General features: G+C 44.7%; 3 protein-coding genes across 3 annotated transcripts; 1 reads left to right on the forward strand and 2 right to left on the reverse strand.

The window, feature by feature from the left end:
• Positions 1 to 2,755: 2,755 nt before the first annotated feature.
• LOC108935197 (myosin light chain 5-like) lies at positions 2,756 to 4,596 on the forward strand. Its single transcript, XM_018753610.2, has 6 exons — positions 2,756 to 2,806; positions 3,223 to 3,298; positions 3,390 to 3,494; positions 4,021 to 4,099; positions 4,305 to 4,353; positions 4,430 to 4,596. The coding sequence occupies exons 1-6, from the start codon at positions 2,771 to 2,773 to the stop codon at positions 4,526 to 4,528; spliced, it is 444 nt and encodes a 147-aa protein (XP_018609126.1). The 5' UTR covers positions 2,756 to 2,770; the 3' UTR covers positions 4,529 to 4,596.
• A 22-nt stretch (positions 4,597 to 4,618) lies between these two features.
• hpse (heparanase) lies at positions 4,619 to 11,610 on the reverse strand. Its single transcript, XM_018753570.2, has 12 exons — positions 10,914 to 11,610; positions 10,090 to 10,214; positions 9,265 to 9,441; positions 8,904 to 9,077; positions 8,552 to 8,723; positions 8,030 to 8,077; positions 7,086 to 7,179; positions 6,737 to 6,843; positions 6,523 to 6,637; positions 6,110 to 6,237; positions 5,844 to 5,999; positions 4,619 to 5,632 (listed from the first exon to the last, which is right to left on the reverse strand). The coding sequence occupies exons 1-12, from the start codon at positions 11,123 to 11,125 to the stop codon at positions 5,473 to 5,475; spliced, it is 1,668 nt and encodes a 555-aa protein (XP_018609086.2). The 5' UTR covers positions 11,126 to 11,610; the 3' UTR covers positions 4,619 to 5,472.
• Positions 11,611 to 12,513: 903 nt separating this feature from the next.
• helq (helicase, POLQ like) lies at positions 12,514 to 22,025 on the reverse strand. The gene is made up of 18 exons (XM_029252754.1): positions 21,221 to 22,025; positions 20,127 to 20,792; positions 19,860 to 20,038; positions 19,387 to 19,587; positions 19,223 to 19,295; positions 18,962 to 19,059; positions 18,696 to 18,794; positions 18,358 to 18,503; positions 17,733 to 17,972; positions 17,281 to 17,422; positions 16,998 to 17,102; positions 15,381 to 15,591; positions 14,975 to 15,132; positions 14,743 to 14,841; positions 14,380 to 14,553; positions 13,952 to 14,065; positions 13,306 to 13,440; positions 12,514 to 12,757 (listed from the first exon to the last, which is right to left on the reverse strand). The coding sequence occupies exons 1-18, from the start codon at positions 21,360 to 21,362 to the stop codon at positions 12,674 to 12,676; spliced, it is 3,066 nt and encodes a 1,021-aa protein (XP_029108587.1). The 5' UTR covers positions 21,363 to 22,025; the 3' UTR covers positions 12,514 to 12,673.
• Between the last annotated feature and the right edge of the window lie 69 nt (positions 22,026 to 22,094).

Here is a 22,094-nt window from a genome sequence, read left to right on the forward strand (position 1 = left end):
TGGAGGTTCTCAGTTCTGGCTCCGTTGTGGTGGAATGACCTCACCCGCTCACTCAGAACTGCTGAAACTGTCTACATTCAAGAAGGGTCTGAAAACTCACCTTTTCCAGATTCACTTCACACATGATCTCTCAAGCTCCTGTATGGTGTAAATATTCATGCAACGCCTTTATGATCATCTCCAGATAAGCCTTTACACAGCCGCTACTCCGGCATTGTATGTGAATGTTTGTTTTTGTACCTCATTATTAAGGAGAGGAAAAAAAAATTTGTAGGAGGTTATCAGGATTCATCTATCCTGTGTTTTGGACACCTACTGATGCAACAAACATCAGTGCATAAAGTGGAAAGAAACAAAGTAGGTTTACTTAATCACATTTGCAGCTATGTCTTTTTCCTAATGTAATGTACAAATTGTATTTTCTCTGAGATGTAAGGTGCTTTGAAGAAAAAGCATCTGCTAAATGTACTACAGTCAGAGGTGGGAATTTGAACCTGCAACTTTTGGGTGCAAAGGCAGTAGCTCTAATCACCACACTACCAGCTGTCTGGGAGATTGATTTCAGTTCTGGAGAAAGCCAAATTGAGTACTGTTATTGTTTCCCTTTATTTACTTTAGAGAAAGGGGTCAATTAATGTACAAGGTTAGGTATTAATACTAACCTGCTTGCAGTCCTTTACTTATGTAGCTTAAGACCAAAATTCGCCTCTTCTGAACACTGATCCTGCCAATCCTCCTATACGGATCGGAAACATGGACTCTGCTCAAATCAGACATCAACAAGCTTGAAGTCTTCCAAATGAGATGCCTGAGACAGATCCTGGGTGTCTCTCTTCGTGATCGCCATTGTAACGAGATAATTCGGAAAAAGTGCGACAATCAACCCTCAATCGAAGAGCAAATCCAAACACGCAGACTGCGATGGCTTGGCCATGTATGCAGAATGAACTCCAATCGGCTGCCACACAAGCTCCTCTGGCGAGAGCGACCTGTCCACTGGAGGGTTCAACGAGCAGCGCCAAAGAAAACATGGCTTAAACATGTTGAACAAGACCTAAACAGCCAGCAACTGACCATCAACGAGGCTAGAATTATCGCCACCGATCGCCAGAAGTGGAAGCGTATCATGAATGACATATGGAATCTAGCGGCACCTAGAGCAGTGTATTGGTTGAGAGGGCGACCTGCCCCCCAAATGACCAGCTAAGGACCAAAAGAAGAAACTTATGTAGCTTGGCATTTTATTGAGCAACGCAGGGCAAGTAACTTTGTTCACTGTTACTACAGCAGGGGTGGGATTAAAACCAGGGAGCTTTTTATTAAAAGATGACTGCTCTACCTACTACACTACCCACTTACTCCAGTATTGTGGTAATCACTGACAGGCCCTTGCCCATGCAGTGTAGGGCAAGCTGATGAACTTGAACTTTGTGTTTAATTTGCGTCACTTTTGTTTTTGGACTCGTTATACTTCAATGTTCATAGTTTTATCAAATTATAATCTTCTGCAGTGTCTTGACAAGTGTCCACTTTGAGTTCACTAGAACAGGAGGTGGATTGACCCAATAGCCTCTATAGTGTAGGGACAGCTGGTTGGGCAAGGAGAGTCCTTCTGACTGGTTGACTAAAGTGGCAGCTCTCCGGGGACCACTTCAGGTTTTGCCGTTTAATTTTAGACTGGAGTAGTGTTTGTGCCACACTAACTCATAGGGGCATAGTACAACATGAGAAAGCTGTTTTCTTTTTTTTTTTTCTTAATGATTAAAGTTTAGTGGAGAATAACAGAGACAATGGCATTGTTTTTGTGGGGCTGCCTTTTCTCTTCTATTGGTTTTTTTTTGTTTTAAAAAAATCTGCATTATCAATGAGGATCTGGGTAGCTCTGGAAGAATTTAAAATCTCCAAACAAAAAATGTAAAACTTGAAATCCTTGAACTCATGAAACTAAAAGCTGGACCACCAGTTTCATTCCAAACAGTAAGCAATGATTTAAAGGAGATATTGCATCTAAGTGACAAACATCTCAGGGAGGGAGTCGGCACTCCTGTAACTTTAGCCCATCTTCCTGCAGTCGTATGCAACAAAGTAGAAATGCTTTAAAAGGTTTACATTATAAAAAGCAGTTGTTCGGCCTCTGGAGGGCCTCAGCCTCACCTAATGTTTTGCCCATGTATGGAGTACTTGCCTAGGCTGGGGGTCCCAGTCAGATCGTGATCATCCCCCAAGAGGCCTGCTCCATGCCAGTTGGTGCTCCATTTCAAGCAGCTGCCATATTTAAGCAGCTTTCTTGGACATCTCTCTGCTGCATTCTTGAGGAACAGCATCAGTACCAGTCAGACATGGTGAGTGCTCCTGAAGATCAGCAGTAGGTCTACCGGTAATAAGGATCTAAAATCTAAGCAGAATCTATTTAAGTTTGTTCCACCCACACCTTAGTGATGGAATAAAATATCTGCTGTACACTTTAGTAAAATGTAAGTCAAGAAGTGTAAGCAATAATTAGCATTTTATCCAATTTGTTTATTGCAGATACTTTTTGATTTACCGTTGTAAATTTTTTTTTGCTGTGTAATAATGTACTTGTAAATTACTATGAACCTGCTGTTAGATGACAATTGTGACACGGCCCTCTCCGTGGAAGATTAAGGGAAAGCATGGACCTTGACTGCATTAACTCCTCTTCTGCCTACTATTTCAGGCTAGCCGGAAGACCAAGAAGAAGGAAGGTGGGGCCAAGCGTGCTCAAAGAGCCTCCTCCAATGTCTTCTCTATGTTTGAACAGACACAGATTCAAGAATTCAAGGAGGTGGGAGATGCGGGCCTGAATTATTGACAAGAGAAATCAATCTTATCCTACAGTAATACAGAGCAACAACCTGTAATGTTATCCCTATTACAATCATTGGCTTAGAGGACAAAACTGCCCTTTTAACCAAAGAAGGTTAGGCTGTTTCTTAAAAGTTTCTTATCCAACTGTACCAGCTGATGGACCTTGACCCAAGAAATCACAGGGTTTACAGTAAGAGTTTCTCCTCCCCCCCTCAGCTGTATGGATAGAAGTCCCACTGAAATCGTTAGCATACACACATTCAAGCACTTTAACCTCACAGCTCACTGAGATAACATCTGAAATCTGCTTCAAATACCCGATTTGATCCAATGCAGTCAAATTTAAAACACTCCATCGATCTGTTAATGGAGCATTATTCTTTTGTCCGACAGGCCTTTACGCTGATCGACCAGAACAGAGACGGCTTCATAGATAAAGAAGACCTGAAGGACACCTATGCTTCACTTGGTCAGTTGGCTTGAAGTACAGCCAGCAACCTTCTGTATGCAGCAGCTGTGGCTATGTTCTCTGTTGGTAAATGTGCCATGTATGGAATCAGGAAAGCTGAACGTGAAGGACAACGAGCTGGAGGACATGTTGAAGGAGGCCAGCGGCCCCATTAATTTCACCATGTTCCTGAACCTGTTTGGGGAGAAGCTACATGGTGAGGCCCCTTTTGACTTTGGAATGGGACGTGTGTGCATAGATGTTCATGCCGCTATGCAAGCTTACATTCCACCCAATGCAGCATTCCTTTTTTTTTTTTTTTTTAAAGCTAGTTTCAATTCTGAGTACTGTCAAGTGTTATTTAAAAACAAGTTGTCATAAATTGCACTACAAGTGGTTTTCCAGAGGAAGCAAAAAGAAATTGCTGATATGTGGGGAAATCCTTATTCAAAATATATATAATGCAATTAAAATGAAAGTTTTGTATAAAAATGACTTTCAGTATGTCTACATAAGAGCGGAGAGGACAGACCATTGGAGCGGAGGTAATCTATTGGGTTATGTTCTTGTTACTCCAGAACATACAATCCAGTGAGGTAGGGGCCAAGCCTTCTCACCTAAGTGCACATGCACAAGAGCATGGGGTAGAAATGCTATCATCCAAGATGTTTGGACAAGTGACTGTAAAAGACATACAATAAAAGTGTTGTAATGCCAAAGAAAATGCATGTCATTATGTGCAGGTACTGACCCAGAGGAAACCATTCTAAACGCATTTAAAATGTTTGACCCGGATGGCAAGGGACACATACACAAAGATGAGTAAGTTTAAAGTCCTTACATTTATCAGTGTGTGGTGGGGGGAATAACTTCCATATCATTTTGATATATTGCATTTTTTTTTAATTAAATAGCAAATGTTGAACTGCCTACCTAGTCATATACTGTAATTCTGAAGACATACTTTGAAACTCAGTCACTGTTGACTTTTTCCACAAACTACATTTGTTTTGTACATGTATTCTAGATTGCAGCGCGTACTGATGACACAGGCTGACAAGTTCACGGCAGAGGAGGTAAGCTGGTTCCTACAAGCACTTGCTACTCTAACATCTCATGTTCCATCCTCAATCCATTTCTGGTTACTGGCAGGTCAACCAGATGTTCCAGTCCTCCAACATCGACCAGTCAGGAAATCTGGACTACAAGTCTCTTTGTTATATCATCACTCATGGGGAGGAGCAGGAGTAGTGAGGAAATATTTGCATCCTCTGGTTCCTACCATGTGCACTTTGTATAAATATGAAAGAACTCCCATCTAAAATGTCTGAGGTTGAATAAAGACATTAAGGTTAAAAATTGCTCTTAGTATCATACTTGTTACCTTTAACACTTCTGCTCTTCCTTCCTCATGTGGCCTCTGGGAATGACCCTACTAGCAATGAAATTAGACTGATTTTAATTTGATCTCCATATGAAGCAAATAATGAAACAGCTGTCTGTTTATTCTGTGAATGTCTGCATATTAAAATGAATCTGGGCTTTATGGTTGCAAATCCTTTAAACAATCCTGTTTATATCCTATTTCCAGTGAAGGAATGTAAAAGTTACAGTAACAATTACAAGACAACCAGTAAACATTATTTCAGAACAGTTCTGTAAACAAAGATAATGCACCTGTCCTTGGCAACTGAAACCAGGTAGTTCTGGATTGTCACTTTTGCAAAGGATTGAGCATTGTCATCATTTGAGTCACCTGAATAACTGTTTACAGGCAAGTTCCCACACTGCAAAGTATCCTTCATACCCTATGAACTGGAGATCATGTAAACATGTATACAAATGTTAATCGTACCATTTCCTGACCAGTGGATACAGTCATAACATCAGCTCCACCACTGAATCCATGAGTTGTACCCAATTAAGTCCCTTATTTAACACATTCAACCGGTTAAAACAGTGTACTTTGACCGGAAGCACAATTTATAAAAAATATGAATTCATAAAGACTAAAAAGTAAAAATTTACATTATTGTACCTCATCACCCTCAGCAGCTATAGCCAAAAAGATATAAAAAGTATTCCCTGGATTGATCTTCATAAACTTTGGCAAACGCTACATGTTGAAACACTGCAGGGGTTGGCATGTTGCCCCAATTCCAGGCCCTTCCATCCCCGTCTTTCACTTGCCAGCCTCACCAGCAGACAGGCACAGAAGCATCCCTCAGCACATAGAAGGCAAATGCACGTCCAGGGAGCTTGAGTGACTGGCCAGGAGGCAGAGTGATGCCATGCAGCGGGGGAAGGGTGCTGTCATTCACCATCTTCAGCACCGCTCCATTGAGCTGGACCAATCTGGGGGGGGGGGCACAGCTAATTGAGGATTCCTAGTAAAACCATTCATTGCCTATACATTTGAAGGTATAATTTGAACTGCTGTACAAAAGCATGAACCCCAGAATGCTAAGGTTAAAACCTAAGATATAAAATTAGGTAAATCTGGATTTAAAAAAAAAAAAAAAAAAAAAAAAAAAAACACAACAACAACGCACACAGCACAAAATACCTGGAGGTCAAGGGCCGAGACCCAGTAGTTTTACCAGCCTCCAGCACAAAGGCTTCAACGCTGCTTCTGTTCAAACGGGAGGGCATGATGATCTCCATCTTCTTCTTACTTAGGTTCAGAGCAAACAGAGTTACAGCTCCCTTCCTGACGTTTGGGCTGTAGGAAAGGATTAAGAGGCTGAACTAAGAGATTGAGAAACTGGGGGGCTGAGGGATTCATTTATACATGGGTGCCAAAGTGCTTTACAGGGATATCATGTAGCCAACCTCTTCTTATTTGTGCAGTGCAGGTACACTCGTAGTTTCCGTCCTGGAACACCAGAATTTGTTAATCCATCTGCATCCAGAACCTCTGGTCCAACCAGCCTTTTATACAAAATTGACAGCCAGTAATCCTGTCAGACAGAATGAGCCACAGTGGTCAGAGTCAAGTGTGATGTGGATTGAGGCAGCAGTCAGAGGAACTGAAGACTCATGGCCAGCAAGGCAGAAATTTTATATATAACCTTTCCAAAGCAGTGTCAGTAACTCACAGACCAGCTACTGTAGCAGACTAACATTGTACCAACAGCCATCAGCTAATGCACTCGCAAATTAAATGTTTTGGTGCAATGTTGTCGATAAATGTAAAGGAAATATAGATCAAGTGTTAATAGGGTGTAATCCTGCTAGACACTTACAGGTAATGGGTCCAGGTTGGCATCCACCATGTGGTAGGTCCCAGATCCAATGAGAACCTGCCGAACAACAACATCTATGCCAAGTTTCGCAGCCAAGCCCAGTTTGTCCAGCCACCTGTGGGAAATTAAAGTTACTTTCCACTCCCACTTCAAGAGATACCTGGGATAGTGTCATTACCAGCCTTTGTAGGCGCAGATCTTGTATTTCACTTACATGAATCCTGCAACAAACGTATCTGATAGGCCTGTAGCACCACCTCCATAAGCAGAGCTCGTTTCTCCCAGCCATACCTTCTTCCCTGGGGAAGCCAGGGTAACAGTCTGGACAGGAGAAAAAGTAGCCTAGATATGCAGATGTTTAAATTACTGCTATAGCATATAGGAAAAAACACCTTGGTAATAGGTTGGCAGGGAAACCAAAATGTAGTCAAACAGCTCTCTGCAGGTTGAACAAATCACAGCCTTTGATAATCCATATTATTCCTATTGGTCAGCCTAGACTCAAAGGACTGAGTGAAGATGCCGATACCAAGGAGCTATGGCATTCTGAGAAGATCTGTTACCTGTAGCACTTTGGTTATTTTTGTAGTCAGGGTGTCAAGCACTTTTGGGCTAAGGAAATCCTCCATGGAAGCTTCCCTCCCATTCACATAGTAGCTAGGATGAGAACCAAATCAATTACACTGCAGTAGTTAGTACTGGAGGCAAAGTCATCATCACTCAGTTACACAATCAAAGGGGAATTGGGAGGAAAGCCCTTTCAAATTGATCTTCGGTGCCAAGTCACATGTTCTGCTTTTCCAGTACAGGAAGTCAATGCAAGGATCCTGATTGTAAACCTTTGCTGGAAGTGAGCAGTAAGCCCAACTCATGCTCTCCTTGCTGGAGGAGTTATTACATCAGACTGGTCAAGGCAGCTTGTAACAGGACATCGGGATCAAATTTCCCTGTAGTCACTCACACACACACACACACACACACACACACACACACACACACACACACACACTTTCAGAACCGCTTTTCCCACATGGGGTCGCAGGGAACCGGAGCCTACCCGGCAACACAGGGCGTAAGGCCAGAGGGGGAGGGGACACACCCAGGACGGGATGCCAGTCCATCACAAGGCACCCCAAGTGGGACTCAAACCCCAGACCCACCGGAGAGCAGGACTGTGGTCCAACCCACTGCGCCACGGCACCCCTTGTTCCCTGTAGTCATTAGGCAGAAATGCTGCATGGGCACTTGTGTGTAAAAACACTAGGGGGGGAAAAAAAAGAACTGGAACCTGCATCTGTAGGCATAACCATTTCCTTAGTTTTCTCCAGCACAAAGGAATTTTAATATACCTATTTTATCTGATTAAGTCAATGAATGAGTTGCAGCCAGATGTTAGCCAGGCAAACCACTGCTCTTAGTCTTGCTGAAAGTTCAATTGAAAATGGCCATGTACCATAAGCATGAAAAAGGCTAAATCAAATTCACAATAGAACTGATTCAGACTTACTGGTGCCAGGTACATGCATCAATGGCCTTTGCAGCAGTCTCCAAGAACCTGAGTGACATTGTCAGGAACCTCATTAAGCATATTTCTATGTTGTAGAACAGTAATAGATTACCATTCCCAAACAAACAGGTCCTGCACATAGGATCCTGGGTTAAAAATTCCAGCAGGCTGTACAAAGTGGGCCCAGCAGGGCCATTTGGCCCAGGCTTCAGCCAAGGGTACAGTACACTAGGAAATGCAACCCAATCAAGCAAAAGTGAGTAAAAACTGAAGACTTATGCATTCCGCATTTAAAAAAAAAAAAAATCCAACTCCTCCTTTAACTTTTCCTAAGCAATGAGACCTCAGAGTGAAATGGTCCCAGTCTCACTTGATGCTCTTGACACTGATTTCAGGTGAGCATTAAGAATGGAATTTCAGGGGAAATGCTTCATAAGTGTCCACACTGATTGTTTCTACTTAGAGTTGGTATATAATGCAGCTGGAAAAACATGAGTGACCACTGGCCTTCTGCATACGTACCCTTGTAAAAGGTCCTTCCGATGGTTTTTTGGCTGGCTGACGTCTGGACCATATAACCCAGTAGTATGGTACAACTTTGAATTCTTCAGGATGTTGCGCAAATGCAAAAAGTCCTGGCCTAGCTGGTATCCATCAACACGGACATCTGCTTTCTTCTCAAAGCTGTTTGGTTCTGGGACAGTCAGAAATGTTCAAGTTACTTTCTTCAAATCCCTGCATACGACTTAGTTGTAATGTTGAAAACCAGACAACTTAAGACTAGTACAAGCACATTAAATGTAGTGACAACAGTTGCAAGGACACCACACGGCACGCCGATGGCAGTCAGCACTTTGCCGGAAGGTTGCCGTACCATTGCCCAGTTCCCAAGACATGCTGTAATTCTGGCTCTCACAGTAGTTGAGTAAGGTCTCCGCATTGCGGCTGTCCCACGAGTTGTTCTTAGTCCGGAGCAAAGCATTGAGCCCAAAGATGAGGTCAAACCCAGAACAGTTTGCGAAGGAATACAAGAGGTCCACTGCATGTTCTGCCAGCAAAGTATGAGCATCAGACATGTTTCAGTGCATTTGCTTTAAGTAAAGCTTTGGACAGTATGTTTTCCATATTAAGAAAGGCCATGAAAACATTTTTTTTAGATGCTAGCAATTACTACTCCAGGCATTAATGTCCTGAAACAAAATAAGCAAATCATCCACCTTTCAATGCTGGCCTACCTGAGAACCTGACCTTGCTGTAGTGGCCCTGAATCTCCTCCTTCTGGAGGAGGACCTCCTGTTCAGCCCACTCTTTCTTCAGCCTCTCTTCCAGGAAGTTGGGCAACACCAAAGCGTTACACACACCCTTGGCTGATAGATTAGACTGGTGCATCACAATAGACTGCAGCGAAGCATCTGTAAAAGCAAAGTGCTGCTTTAAACGGGAAGTGATACGCTGCTTTACTAAGAGTTGAGTTTTGAATTTCTAAACAGATTGGATTTTCCTTCCCTTTTGCCATGGGGATCAGGTCAATGAAACACACTTTGTTCCCTGGAAGAGGGAAGTGACCATCACACCACACTGCTCCTGATGTCATGCTTCGTGTTACACCACTTGGAATGAGACATTTCAACATTCATGTTCTCCAATCAATTGTGCTTTTCAGTCAAAGGGGTGTCACACAGAACAGAGCAGAACTACATGATCGTCCCATGTGTGACCACCACTGTTGCTGACAGGGCAACATGTCCAGCATGTTTATTTCAATGAAATCACTGTAATGACCCATGTAACTGGGAGTTTAGGTAGAAAAAGGGGTCCTTTGTAAAAAAAAAAAAAAAAAAAGTTGTATCGTGGGAAAACTGGAATTAAGTGTTCAACCGTTGCATTGAGGGGACTTATGGAGAATATAAGGGGCTGACTGTTTGCCAACCCTAGCTACTATGTATAACTGATGTTCAGAGAAATTAGAAGTGATTCAACCTAACGGGAAGACAGAGGCCTGAGAAGAAACAGGTCGCTGTCGGTCACACACGGGTTTACCCCCGTGCGAGCGGCGTTACCGTCGGGTCGCAACGCTGCATTCGACCTCGTGTGGGGACTGAAAACCATGAAGTCCTGTTTGGTGCCGCCGAAGCGCAGGAAGCCCGGAGTCAGCGCTTTCGCCAGGGTTCGCAGCTTCTGGGAGCTAGTGGGAAGGGAGGGGGGAGGAAAAAAAAAAAAAAAAAAAAAAAAAACCCCCACCATTTACATCAGTGTAACATGGAAATGGGGAGAGGGTGGTTATATTCCTCGTGTTCACGAACCTTTGGTTTGTCCATAACGCCACTAAGCAATATTGACATTTACTACCCTTCCCCCCCCCCAAAAAAAAAAGTTAACCAGTTTCCACTTGGTGGTGAGGTTTCATAGGGGTAGAATAGAGCCAGTTATACCAAACTCAATGAAATGCAGCGCACACACACAAAAAAAGCTTTATTTATACGAGCCTGTGTGCTAAATACATTTTACTGTATTAGTTTTTAATCCATCATGAACAGAGAATTACACCCTGTGTTGCCAGGTTAGGCTCTGGCTCCCCGCGACCCCAAATGGGACAAGCAGTTCAGAAAGTGTGTGTGTGTGTGTGTGAGAACCAAGGACCGAAAACAACCTATAATAATATGGAAGAAAATGACCAATTAATTAATTAGAGGAACACCCCGCTGGACACGCCCCCCCCCCGCCCCCCAGGAACCGGCAGAGTGTGAGCGAAGGAAAGGCTCCGCTCAGTCTCGCTAAGTTTACGTTCACATTTCGCTACTTTAACCACCGAAAAAAAAAAAAAAAAAAAAAAAAAAAGTTACACCACAAAACAAGTCCACCACGCGTTTGAGGCGAGCCTCACCTCAAGAGGTACATGAACTTCTCCTCCGCCAGTAAACTTGCATCGATGGCGACGGACAAAAAGCGCTCGCTGACCACTTTCAGCACCCGGGACACATTCACGGACAGGAAGATCGTATCCCCATCAGGGCCCCCTACGGTGGCCCCGGTACCAGAGCCCAAACACGAGAGCGAAAAGACGAGAGCCGCCAGCGCGACACTGACGCCAGCCATCGCTGAGCGTCGCCGGCTAAAAAACACGCGCGCAAAGGCACACGACGCACATCCACCACCAGCAAAAGCGAAACCAGCAACAGTCACCAAAACCGCCTTTACCACGACTTATTTACTTCATTTACCGAGACGAGCATGCCGTGGAAGTGAACGGTTCCGCTCTACGGCTAAAGAGAAAAGGCTGGAAGGAAGCGACGCGGCTCATTTATCATGTGAGCGGCGACGAGGACAAAGTACCTGCGGAGCGCGCAGTGGGCGGGGCCTCCCGCAGCGTCCATTCCGCACACAGGCAGGTGTTGGACTATTTCTGCGCTTATTCAGAGCACCTACATGCCAGTTGTCTTTATACTTGACTGAAAAATATCTTTAAAGTGTACCTGCAAAATCACGTGCAGTGTGGCCCCTTGGCAAGTACGTTAAGCCCCCATGCAGCTCTGATTTACATTTTTTTATGTGATGCTTTTCAGAAAAGTTTTCTCCAAAGCAACTTCTAATGAACTCTATATGTAGTGCTATCAGCCCACACACCTTATTCACCAAGGTGACTTACACTGCTAGATACACTACTTACTGGGTCACTCATCCATACATCAGTGCAACACACACACACACACTCCACAGAGGCTGAGCAGAGAATTGAACCCATGTCCTCTCACACCACCCAGATAGTATGAGACAGGAGCATTACTCACTGTGCTACTGAAAAGTTATTGGAGGTGTAGGAAAGTTTGTGTGAAAAGAACCCCATAAGCTTGCACACATGCTAAATTTACACCACAGCCAAAGGTTTCAATTATAAATTCCTTTTCAGATCAGATTTGACAAGGTGACTGTAGGAGAGTTAGTGCAGTGTTTCCAACACACAAGCTCATGTGGAGCTTGCATGCTCTTAGGTCATTGCACCCGTTATATTGTTAATCTAATACATTTACATTTATTCATTTAGCAGATGCTTTTCTCCAAAGCGACGTACATCTCATAGAAAATACAATTTGTGCATTAAATTAGCAGAACGAGACATAGTTGCAGATGTATGATTAAAAAAAAATGGACAGCACAAAAACTACCACCATTGAAAAACTCACAGAATTACTCTCAAGGTGACAACCTTGTATAAAGTGCAGCTTTGCTTAATAATATAACCCGATTACAAAGCAAATACACATGACCGGTAGCCTGAGGGAGAAATGTTATAAAACTACGTAAAAACACAAAACGAGTAGCTCAGGGACTGCAAACATTTATTGTTAATGTTTGTTAAAGCTAAAATGTAAATGGTGCTGTGGGGCAGCAGGTTTGGCTGATGCCTGGTGTGGGGGAGGTCTGGGGTTTGAGTCCTGCTTGGGGTGCCTTGTGATAGACAGGTATCCCATACTGGGTGTGTCCCTTGTTCTGTGTTGCCAGGTAGGCTCTGGCTTACTGCAACCCCACTTGGGACAAGTGGTTGTTGACATTAGCTGGTTGGACTATAAGGTGCACCACATATTTAAAAAAAAAAAAAAAACACTTTATTCTCTGGATATAAACAAGCAAGCTACAGTGCAGCATTTAAAAAGAGGGGAGATCAGGTGGCAATGCCAGCAGGTCATTAACCTCCTCCTGAAGTGCCTCGGCCTTCTCCGTCAGCAGCATCTGAAAGAGGAGAGGATGGAGGATTTCACAAACAAACAATATAGTCTGTGGTCATGTAATCACTTGTGCCCATATGCCAAGTGCCTAGGTTTCCCTGGCTGCAGTTTCTGGCTTGATTCCATAGCTGGGGCCTGCAGACTCAAACTCCCTCCCAACGAACATGCACCTCCACACCCTTAACCAATACACATTCAAGGAAAGATCCAAGTAACTTTCAGCATACATAGCTTTGAAGGCAGCTGTTTACATACAGTATGTTCAAAGGATGCTGGGATATGGGGGTGTGTTACTCCAGTAATAAGGACTGGTTGACAAGCCTGGCCTTTACACAACTCTATCTGGCCTGTCATTTCATTAAACACACATTCCTTCTAATGGGGAATTCCAAGTTTTTTTGGTAATCAGTATACATATACTGTATGTGCTACAAAGACATGACTGTGAACTGAGATTCAGGACGCAATAACATCCTAGTGAAGAGAGGCCTGACGTGTTCAGTTCAGTCTTCAGGGCACAATCTGACTGGCCTGCTTTCCAAGTCCACCCACCTTGGCAGAGGCCACAATCTGATTTGCTTGTTTTCTGGAGAGGTTTTGTATAGTCTGAACAAGCAGTGAAGGGTCCGCATTTGCAAGATGAGACAGGGTTTTATACCCAGCATTGTAGAGCTGCTTGGCACGAACCTGGGAGGAAGTACACGTATATACAGACAGAATTACAGCATGAACACTCCTCACTTGGTCTTACAAATGCCAAGGATACGTATAGTGTCGAAACATCAGAAGCAGTGCCTCTCTCATTACTGCTCATGGAGAAACAGAAGGAGGTCAGGTCAAATTTAATATAGCTAAATTTTAACTAGATGAATATTCAGTTTGACTAACAACACCAAATAAACATAATTTATCCACTTGATGCTTTTAACAAAACTAAGTGATACAGCATCATCATGCATTCATATACTGAGAATAACAAGGCCACTTAAATAAAATAAAATAAAAAAAAACCCAAAAACATTTTCCTTCTCAAATACAAACTAATAAACATTTCAAAATAATGAAAAATAAACCAAATGTGCTAAACAAAGTCCCTGTCACTCACGACGCATCAATTTAGCCAAAAAAAAAGAGAAAAGGCAACAGATTCATATTTTAGGCCAACAAGATGAGCACGGGGAGTGTGTGCTACATTTACCTCCAAGACTCCCGCCACCTCCATTAGGGGGATGAGCTCTGCCCTGACACAGTACGTGAGCCGCCGTGTCAGCTCAGTCAGCAGGGCTTTGTATGCCCAGAATTCCTCCAACTCCTTAAAAAGAGAAGGGAGATGGGGATGGTATGATGGGAGGATGTCCTCTGGTTGATTGTACAGGACAGTAAGAGGCAGCAAAACAGCCTCTTTGTGACGTAATTGATTTGATTACATAATTGATATGTTATAGCCTGCATTCACCTCTTGAAATAATGCAAAAGGAGTTCTGGATCTGTGCCTCACTCAAGATTAATCTGATGACATCGATTAATGGAAGTGGTGAGGGGAGGAGAATTGTGTCTGACCACCGGGAGGCGCTACGCACACTGTTCTAGCGTGAGAACTCTCAGTGAAGTGCTACCTTCACCTACCTCTGTGAAGTGCAGAACACAGGAGCAGAAAGCAGAAGCGGAGCTCAGAAGGCTCTGGACGAAGCCCCGGCTCAACTGAAAGCGGTTGGCCACACTCCACAGGCTGTTCTCCTTTACCAGCAAGAAGAGAACCAGTGCCAGATAAAGTCGGGCCGCCACCGTAGGGTCCGCTGGCTGAGAAGAGAGCATTTTCATTGTAATCTGTGAGTGAACAGCCTTTTACATTCATTTCAGCATGGTATTTTAACTGATGAGTTTGATGTGATTGTAACTGAGCAGAGCTGAGGTTACCCTGTTCATCCAGAGACCGTCCACAAATTACTGGCTTTCTGTGCCCTGAAAGTTCAGAATGGTTTAGTGTACCTTCTTCACGCTCTGACCAGCTGCCTTCCTTGCCACAAAGCTCTCCGGCACACCCACGCCCGAGGCCATCTTCTGCTCAGCAGCAGTCATGGATGAGAACTGCGAAAGGAACAACAAATGCAAAGCAGCTTAGGGCAGAAAACAGCCCCTGTTAAAGGGGGAGGCATTTCACACGCAGTCAACAACAAATACAAAACTGGCGCAAATGTACGAAGCGTGGACGATGTCACACCTGTCGAAAGAAGATCATCCAGTCAGGCTTGCACTGGGAGACCATATCATAGGGGGTGACCAGGTAGACTAAGTGCAGAAGACTGTTCAGCATGAGGCTGTCCAGCCCCTTTGACAAGTCTCTGTACAGGATGTCACAGTAGGTCATATCTATGGAGCCTGGGGGGAAAAGGAAGGCGTGGAAAGGAATTCTTTTCTGAAAAGACTCAATATGTCCTCTTGCTCCTCCCAAGGCAGTAAAAATTAGGCCTAGGGAAGCAGACTTGGACCAATCACACACAGATGGAGACAGTGGTGGAACAGAGTGCAGGCCTGTCATTAGGAAAGGCGTCATGACCGCCTTACTCGATCACGCGTGCTTTACCGTTTCTTTTGCACACCAGCTCATCCGTTGAGATTTGTCTCACCTTTATAAGTGGCTCTGCCCAGGCTGGTCACCTCCAGCACCAGGTTGTTCTCACAGTCCTTGGAAACTTTGAGGAGGCCTTTCTGTCTTAAGAACTCTAAGGAGTCCTGTGTGATGTCCCAGAGCTTCCTCTCCGGGCAGGTGTGGCTCTCCTGCACATTGAGCAGAGTGCCCAATACAAATTCCCTGATCTGCTCCAGTGTTCTTGCAATCTGAAAGACGGATAGATGAACCTGCCACCTTGCTTGTTGAGGAAGTGTGTTGTGTTTGACTTGTCCAAGCATTCCTGTGCATCTCCCCTCCTTGTCTCTTTGCATCGGCTTCCTATAGCTACCATGATGAAATTTAAGACCCTAAAAAGTTATGGCCTACAAAAGCATCAATAGAACTGCTTCCAGATATCTACAAAACTTGATCATCCACTATACCCCAACCAGACTACTATGCTGTCTGTGAAGATTCTCAATTATCCAGGTCATGGCATCTAAAAAACGAAGCTTCTTCAAGAATGAAGAAGCCACCTGGATGAGTGGTGAAACGTATTCAACGTATTCAAGAAAATTCATGCAAGTCCAGTTGCCTTTGTTCTTTTAGCTTCGTTTTTTTAGACTACTATGCTCTTCCACATCTGCCCGCTTGGTGGTCCCACACACAAAAGGTAAAAGCACGAAGGTTCTCGGTTCTGGCTCCATAGTGGATAAACCTTTACGCAGCTACTCCTGTAATGTAACAAACATTTATATCTCACACACACACACACACACACACACACACACACACACAGAGTCCGAAACCGCTTGTCCCGAGTAGGGTCGCGGCAAACCGAAGCCTAACCCAGCAACACAGGGCATAAGGCTGGAGGGGACGCACCCAGGACAGGATCCCACACCCTAGGCAGGACTTGAACCCCATACCCGCCAGAGAGCAGGACCTGGCCAAACGTGCCGCCCCACCACATTCCCTTAAACATTTATATATATACACACACACACACACACACACACACACACACACACAATCAGAACCGCTAGTCCCATACGGGGTCGCGGGGAACCGGAGCCTACCCAGTAACACAGGGCGTAAGGTCGGAGGGGAAGGGGACACACCCAGGACGGGATGCCAGTCCGTCGCAAGGCACCCCAAGCGGGACTCGAACCCCAGACCCACCAGAGAGCAAGACCCAGTCCAACCCACTGCGCCACCACACCCTCTACATTTATATATATTTTAAAAAAAAAATTATTACTGAGAAGGTGATCAGGAATCGTCAATATACAAATAAAGTTTCATGCAGCTACTCGTGTGATGAACATTAGTTCATATTGCGGAAAGAAACAAACTATAGTGAAAAATCACGTGTCTACACCTATGTCTCTTTCTGCTAATGTAATGCACACATTGTATTTTCTATGAGACATGTCGCTTTGGAGAAAAGCATCTGCTAAATGAATACCTCTAAATGTACGGAAATGTAAGTACAATCTCAGCTACGCAATAATATGAACCAAAATAACTTTTGAAGTGGCAGACAAAGCTACGAGGATGCAGTATTAAGAGCAAAGGCCTGCAAGCTGTTGGGTGAGTCAGGTGGTGATGCTGGGTAACGGAGACTGCACACCTTCAGCCCAACAAGGGACAGGATGAGGCTGTGTACGCCCTTCCCGTTGTCATGCATCAGCTGGCTGTAACAGCTCTCCATTGGGGAGGACACCAGCTGCTTAACCTGAGAAAAGAGATTGGCACACGGATGCTGACTGTGGAACATCACACAATGAACCTGGAACAAATGATTACGCATCTTGAGTCCATTTAAGTGCTAAAACTTTCCATTCAGAAGGAAATTACAACTCTGCTTTCACCATATTTCATCCTTAGTCAGACTGGTTTCGCTAGTCACTAACCAAGAGCTTGTCCTTCTCCTGCAGAATGAGAATGCTTTCCCCCCTGGCATCTATGCCAGCCCTGCCGGCACGGCCAATCATCTGCTTGTACTGGCTTCTTTTCAGAAAGTCCATGGCCACATACGGTGAACGGAGGATCACCCTGGAGTGAGAAGCACAACAGAGAAATAGGTAGACTTTTGGACACATAGCAAGACCCCAGCAGAAGAAAGTTGCCACTTCATGGAGACGAAGGTGGGGGAAGGATCGTAGTTCTCTAAAGCTCTTGGTGTGTTACAATAGAGCTTGGCACCAATAGTACAGTTTGCACAGCCATCTGTGCTTGTGCAGACAGAAAGCTCTTAGACCACATCCTCAAGACATCAAAACGTCATTAAATGAGGGAAAAGATTGTGTGATGACAGCATGCCCTGATGTTCAGGTTCAGGTGCTCTGCCCAGATCACGGCCCACCTGCGCGCTGGTAGGTTGATCCCGGCAGCCAATGTGGAGGTGCAGGTGAGAAGGCACAGCACACCAGCTGTATAGGCCTCTTCCACTAGCTTGCGCTCTTCGTTGGTCAAGCCACTGTGATGGTAGGCCAAGCCAAAAGGTACAGTGGCCTGCAGCACTGGGCAGAGGGCCCCACCTCCACTGCTTCGCAGCTCCTGCAGCAGCACTGCTTTCTCAGCCTCCCGATGCAGCAGAAAATCTCTGTAGAGGAGCAGACACACTTGCAGAATGAGCAGGTGGTCTAGCAGTCGGGTAACTATTCTTGTGACCGGAGGATGTCTTAAGTGGGTGTTGCTATTGAGTAGCCCACTTAGCTGAACAGCGTAAATGTGATGTTGTATCATTTAATCACAGTTCTTTTTCTTCTTTTCAACCTAGCATGAAAACTTGGCACTGTCACCACCCAACTCACATGTGAGCAAAAACATGCCAAACTTGTAGAACCCTCTGCATCTTTATAAAGCTGATATTCAAAGCTCACTCTCATGGAGTACATCTGAATATCATCTACACAAATTTCTGTGGAGTTTTCACACTGCTGAAAGCAGTCTAATGTTTGCAGTAATGAAGAAAATGCTATTCTTACTTTTTCAGGTACTTGCAAATCATGGAGGCCACATTCTCGCAGTTCTTTTTACTTGGACAGAAGAGCAGGCAGGAATGGGCTGGGATGACCTCTGTCACAAGGGCGATGATGTGGTCAGGGTCTACCTTCTGCATACTGCTGGAGTACTTTGAGCAAACGGCAGCAGCCGCAGTAAAGTGGAACATACAGAGTAGAATCCCCAACATAAACATGGACAAATTGTCAAATTTAGACAAACAAACAGCAAAAAGCAAAAAACAGAAGATATTAAAAGATCCCCTTCCACAGCCATCCATCATTTTAACAATACAAAAATTGTTCCAGAAACATTTACACACCTTAAAATTTAGCACACGAGAAAACTGGAAGCAGTCGTCTTCCTGTGGATGGACTTCATAGATGGTGTCCTTCAACTTCACATATTCTACCAGTTGGACCTTGACAAAATGCACAAACCATGTTTTTATCATCACTACAGTCAGGTAACTCACTCTTTTAAAAAAAAAAAAAAAAAAAAAAAGATGTATATTCAAATGTAAACCATACGATGTACATGCTCTTAGAAATACAAAATGCAGAGAAGTGGTCAGAACTATTAACCCACAGGCCTGAAGTCACTGGTATAGTTGTCAGCCTTGAGGAACCTCTGCAGATCCTCCACGTTGCTAAGAGTCGCACTCATGCCAATAATTTGTGTTGATTCTGTCAAAATGAATATATATACTGTATATAAACAATGTGTTCAAATGATATGACATGCACAGTGCATTTTCACGTGGCACTACACAGCCAACCAGCGTAGAATATCTCCAGCTGCAAAGACAAAGTGCCCCAGAAGACCTCCAAGATGAGCAGCAGTACTCACTACTGATATAGAGCACCTTGGCTAAGGTCATCTCCAGCAAGGCACCTCGACTCCCCTCCCCCAACATGTGGAGCTGGAACACGGGAAAGAAAAAATGAGCACGGCATTCTTGCACTGCACCTCTTTGTGTACGTTAACGTGGTGAGATTACTGGGACTCCGTACCTCATCGACCACCAGCAGCCCGACGCTCTCCAGGCGACCTAACTCCACTAGAGAGTTAACCAAGCTGTGGGCCTTCTCGATGGTGGCTACGTACAAGGACTTCTTATTCCTCCGTTTGACGGGTGGGTAGCGACCTTTGCTCCCTGCGTATTCCTCCACGAGGAAGCCCAGCTCCAGTCCGAGGCCGGCGAGCCCTCGCACCTGCACAGACACACGCGATAACATAAAAGCAACACACTTGAAACATAAAAGACAAATAAGAGTTAAGGACACAATTATGCAATCTCCAAAATGGTTCTAAGTAGTAGCTCAGGATGGCACAGAAGGTCTTGTGTCTTTGGCAAGTTACGTGTTTCATCTCCTGCTCAGTGTGTCTGTTATTGAACCGAAAGGACATGTGGTATCAGCACTGCTGTGTATTGCTGGGTCTCCCACACTGCAAGAATATGAGCTTTACTCTACATTACTGCTACCTTCTCCTGCACCAGAGATATGTAGGGTAGGACAAGCAAGGCATCCCTCTTCCTGCACAACAGCTCCTTGAGAATGAGGATCTCAGCCACCAGGGTTTTCCCCCCACTTGTAGGCAGTGAGTAGATAAGATTCCTACGCTGCTGCACAGAGTCAAGGGTCAAACATGTCTTCTGCCAGTCTGAAAGAAATTGCAAGAAAAATAAGATTATGATACTAACTAAACTTATTCAATGACCAGCAAATTAAATTTCTGGGAGGGTATTCACCATAAAGTTCCTTAATTCCACGCAGATTGGCGATCAGATCTTTCACTTTGGTGGGGAGACCGTAGAAGGGGCCCAGATCAATCTCTGACGACACGGTTTGAACGGTGTTAGCAGCCGCATCCATCTCCTCTGTCATCACCGCCTCCTTCCAAGCAGCTAGCTTTGAGATGCTGGGAGAGGGTGCCGAGGCATTCTCCAGCATCGCTCTCTTCATACGATCTGTCATGCTCCACCTGGCATGGGGTTTGGGGCCCTGCCTCTCCGCGCTGCCATCAGGGATGTGATGTTCCCCAGTGGCTTTCTCGACAGGAGTAGAGGTGTCACCCCTTTCTGTTCCAGTAAAAACCTCCTGCTGAAATACAGACTGGGAACTTGGGATGTCTTCATGGAGCTTATTGTTTAATCCAGACATGGTGTCAGACTCTGCATGGCCCTCGCCACATGTTGTCCTGCTGTGGTCTCCAGCTGTCTTTAGAGCTCCGAAGGCAGGTGAAGAGCTACGAAGGCCGCCTCCCCATCCCTGATCAACGGCCGAACTTCCCTCGAGCGCCTTTTCTGTACTCTGCCGCTTTGCATCCTGCTCAACATCCTCAAGCCTGGCCATGAAAGAACAATCGCCGAGGATGCTGTCATAATCCCCGAAGAGGTCCTCATGGTCACTGCAGTACTGGGGGGGTGAAGACAGAAAAGCCGGTTTTCGCTTCATGTCAACAGAACCAAAAAGACTCTCCGGATCTTCAAAGTACGTTTTAAGCTGCATCGTCAAACAACATACTGCATTAATACACACAGCATAAATGTACATTTAAACAGCGAATAATCCTTTTTGTTCAGACAACTACGATTAACGGTTATTACTGTTATTATTATTCATAATAATGAATACTTATAGTTAATTAATTATGATTAAAAAAATAAAATTAGCTTGTTTTATACAGAAAAGTGAAGGTGTGCACAGGAAATTCAGACTGGATCGATGCTCGGGTTGTCGGTGTGGTTGAGGCACTGCTGCATACTGCTGTACCGCCGGGCGTCGGGCGTGACCGCGCTTACAGCTCGCGCGCTGTGCTCCATCGCGAGCCGCGGCGGATCGTCCCCTTCGGCCTCTTCTTCTCCGGCCGGCGTCTCGGAGGAGGACACGTTCTTCTTTGGCGTGAGGTGACTCCTCACACCGTCCCTGGACCTCTTTCGTGAAGGCACGCGTTTTAATTTGATCTCGCAGGGATCGGTGCTCATTTTGCCCCCACGAATAACCGCAGAACGCGCTCATTTCTCTTCTTCAGCATCTAATCTTCTGTAGACTGGCCGGCAGCAGCGGCAGTGCTACAATCTTCATCTTCTTTTCTTCTCTTTCGCTAGCTCAAATTAATTTAATTATTAAAGAAATAAGACCGGACAGCCCGGTTTATTTTTATTAATTACGCAGAACTGTCTCCGGCTAGCTATTATAAACACGGTTGCACGGTCATGTGACTCGAGTTCGGTTACAAAGTTGCGAGTGTTTAGTTAACTTAGGGTCGGTGTTTCAACCAGGCGCTGCTGGCCGCTTGCTTGGCCGCGTTACAGTCAGTGCGTTTACAACGCGCAGTACTGTGAGTGGGAATCTTTCAACACTGCTTATAATCGTCTTTAAATAAAACTAAAAAGAATAATCAATACTTTTTTTTTTTTAAAAAAGGTACACCAGTTTTAACACTCGCAGTACGACGTTTCAAAAGACACAACCATCATCCGCTTGATGACGAGGAGCGCTTGTTACACAAAAACATTCCTCCGGCAACGCGTGTTAACGCTTCGTTTGCGCATAGTTGCCCATAGTAATGCAAAATCTTTAAATTTTTACGTTGATGTATTGTATTTCCTTTCTGTAAACGCTTTATTGATTAGTCGTTTTTAAGAAGCCGGTGCTGTTGGGGTCGCTTGGTAGGAACGCGCGATCACTTCTTGATGTTCTATAGGGGACAAGTC

The sequence above is a fragment of the Scleropages formosus genome, chromosome 6 (genome assembly GCF_900964775.1).
Source record: "Scleropages formosus chromosome 6, fSclFor1.1, whole genome shotgun sequence".
Taxonomy (NCBI): Eukaryota; Metazoa; Chordata; class Actinopteri; order Osteoglossiformes; family Osteoglossidae; genus Scleropages; species Scleropages formosus.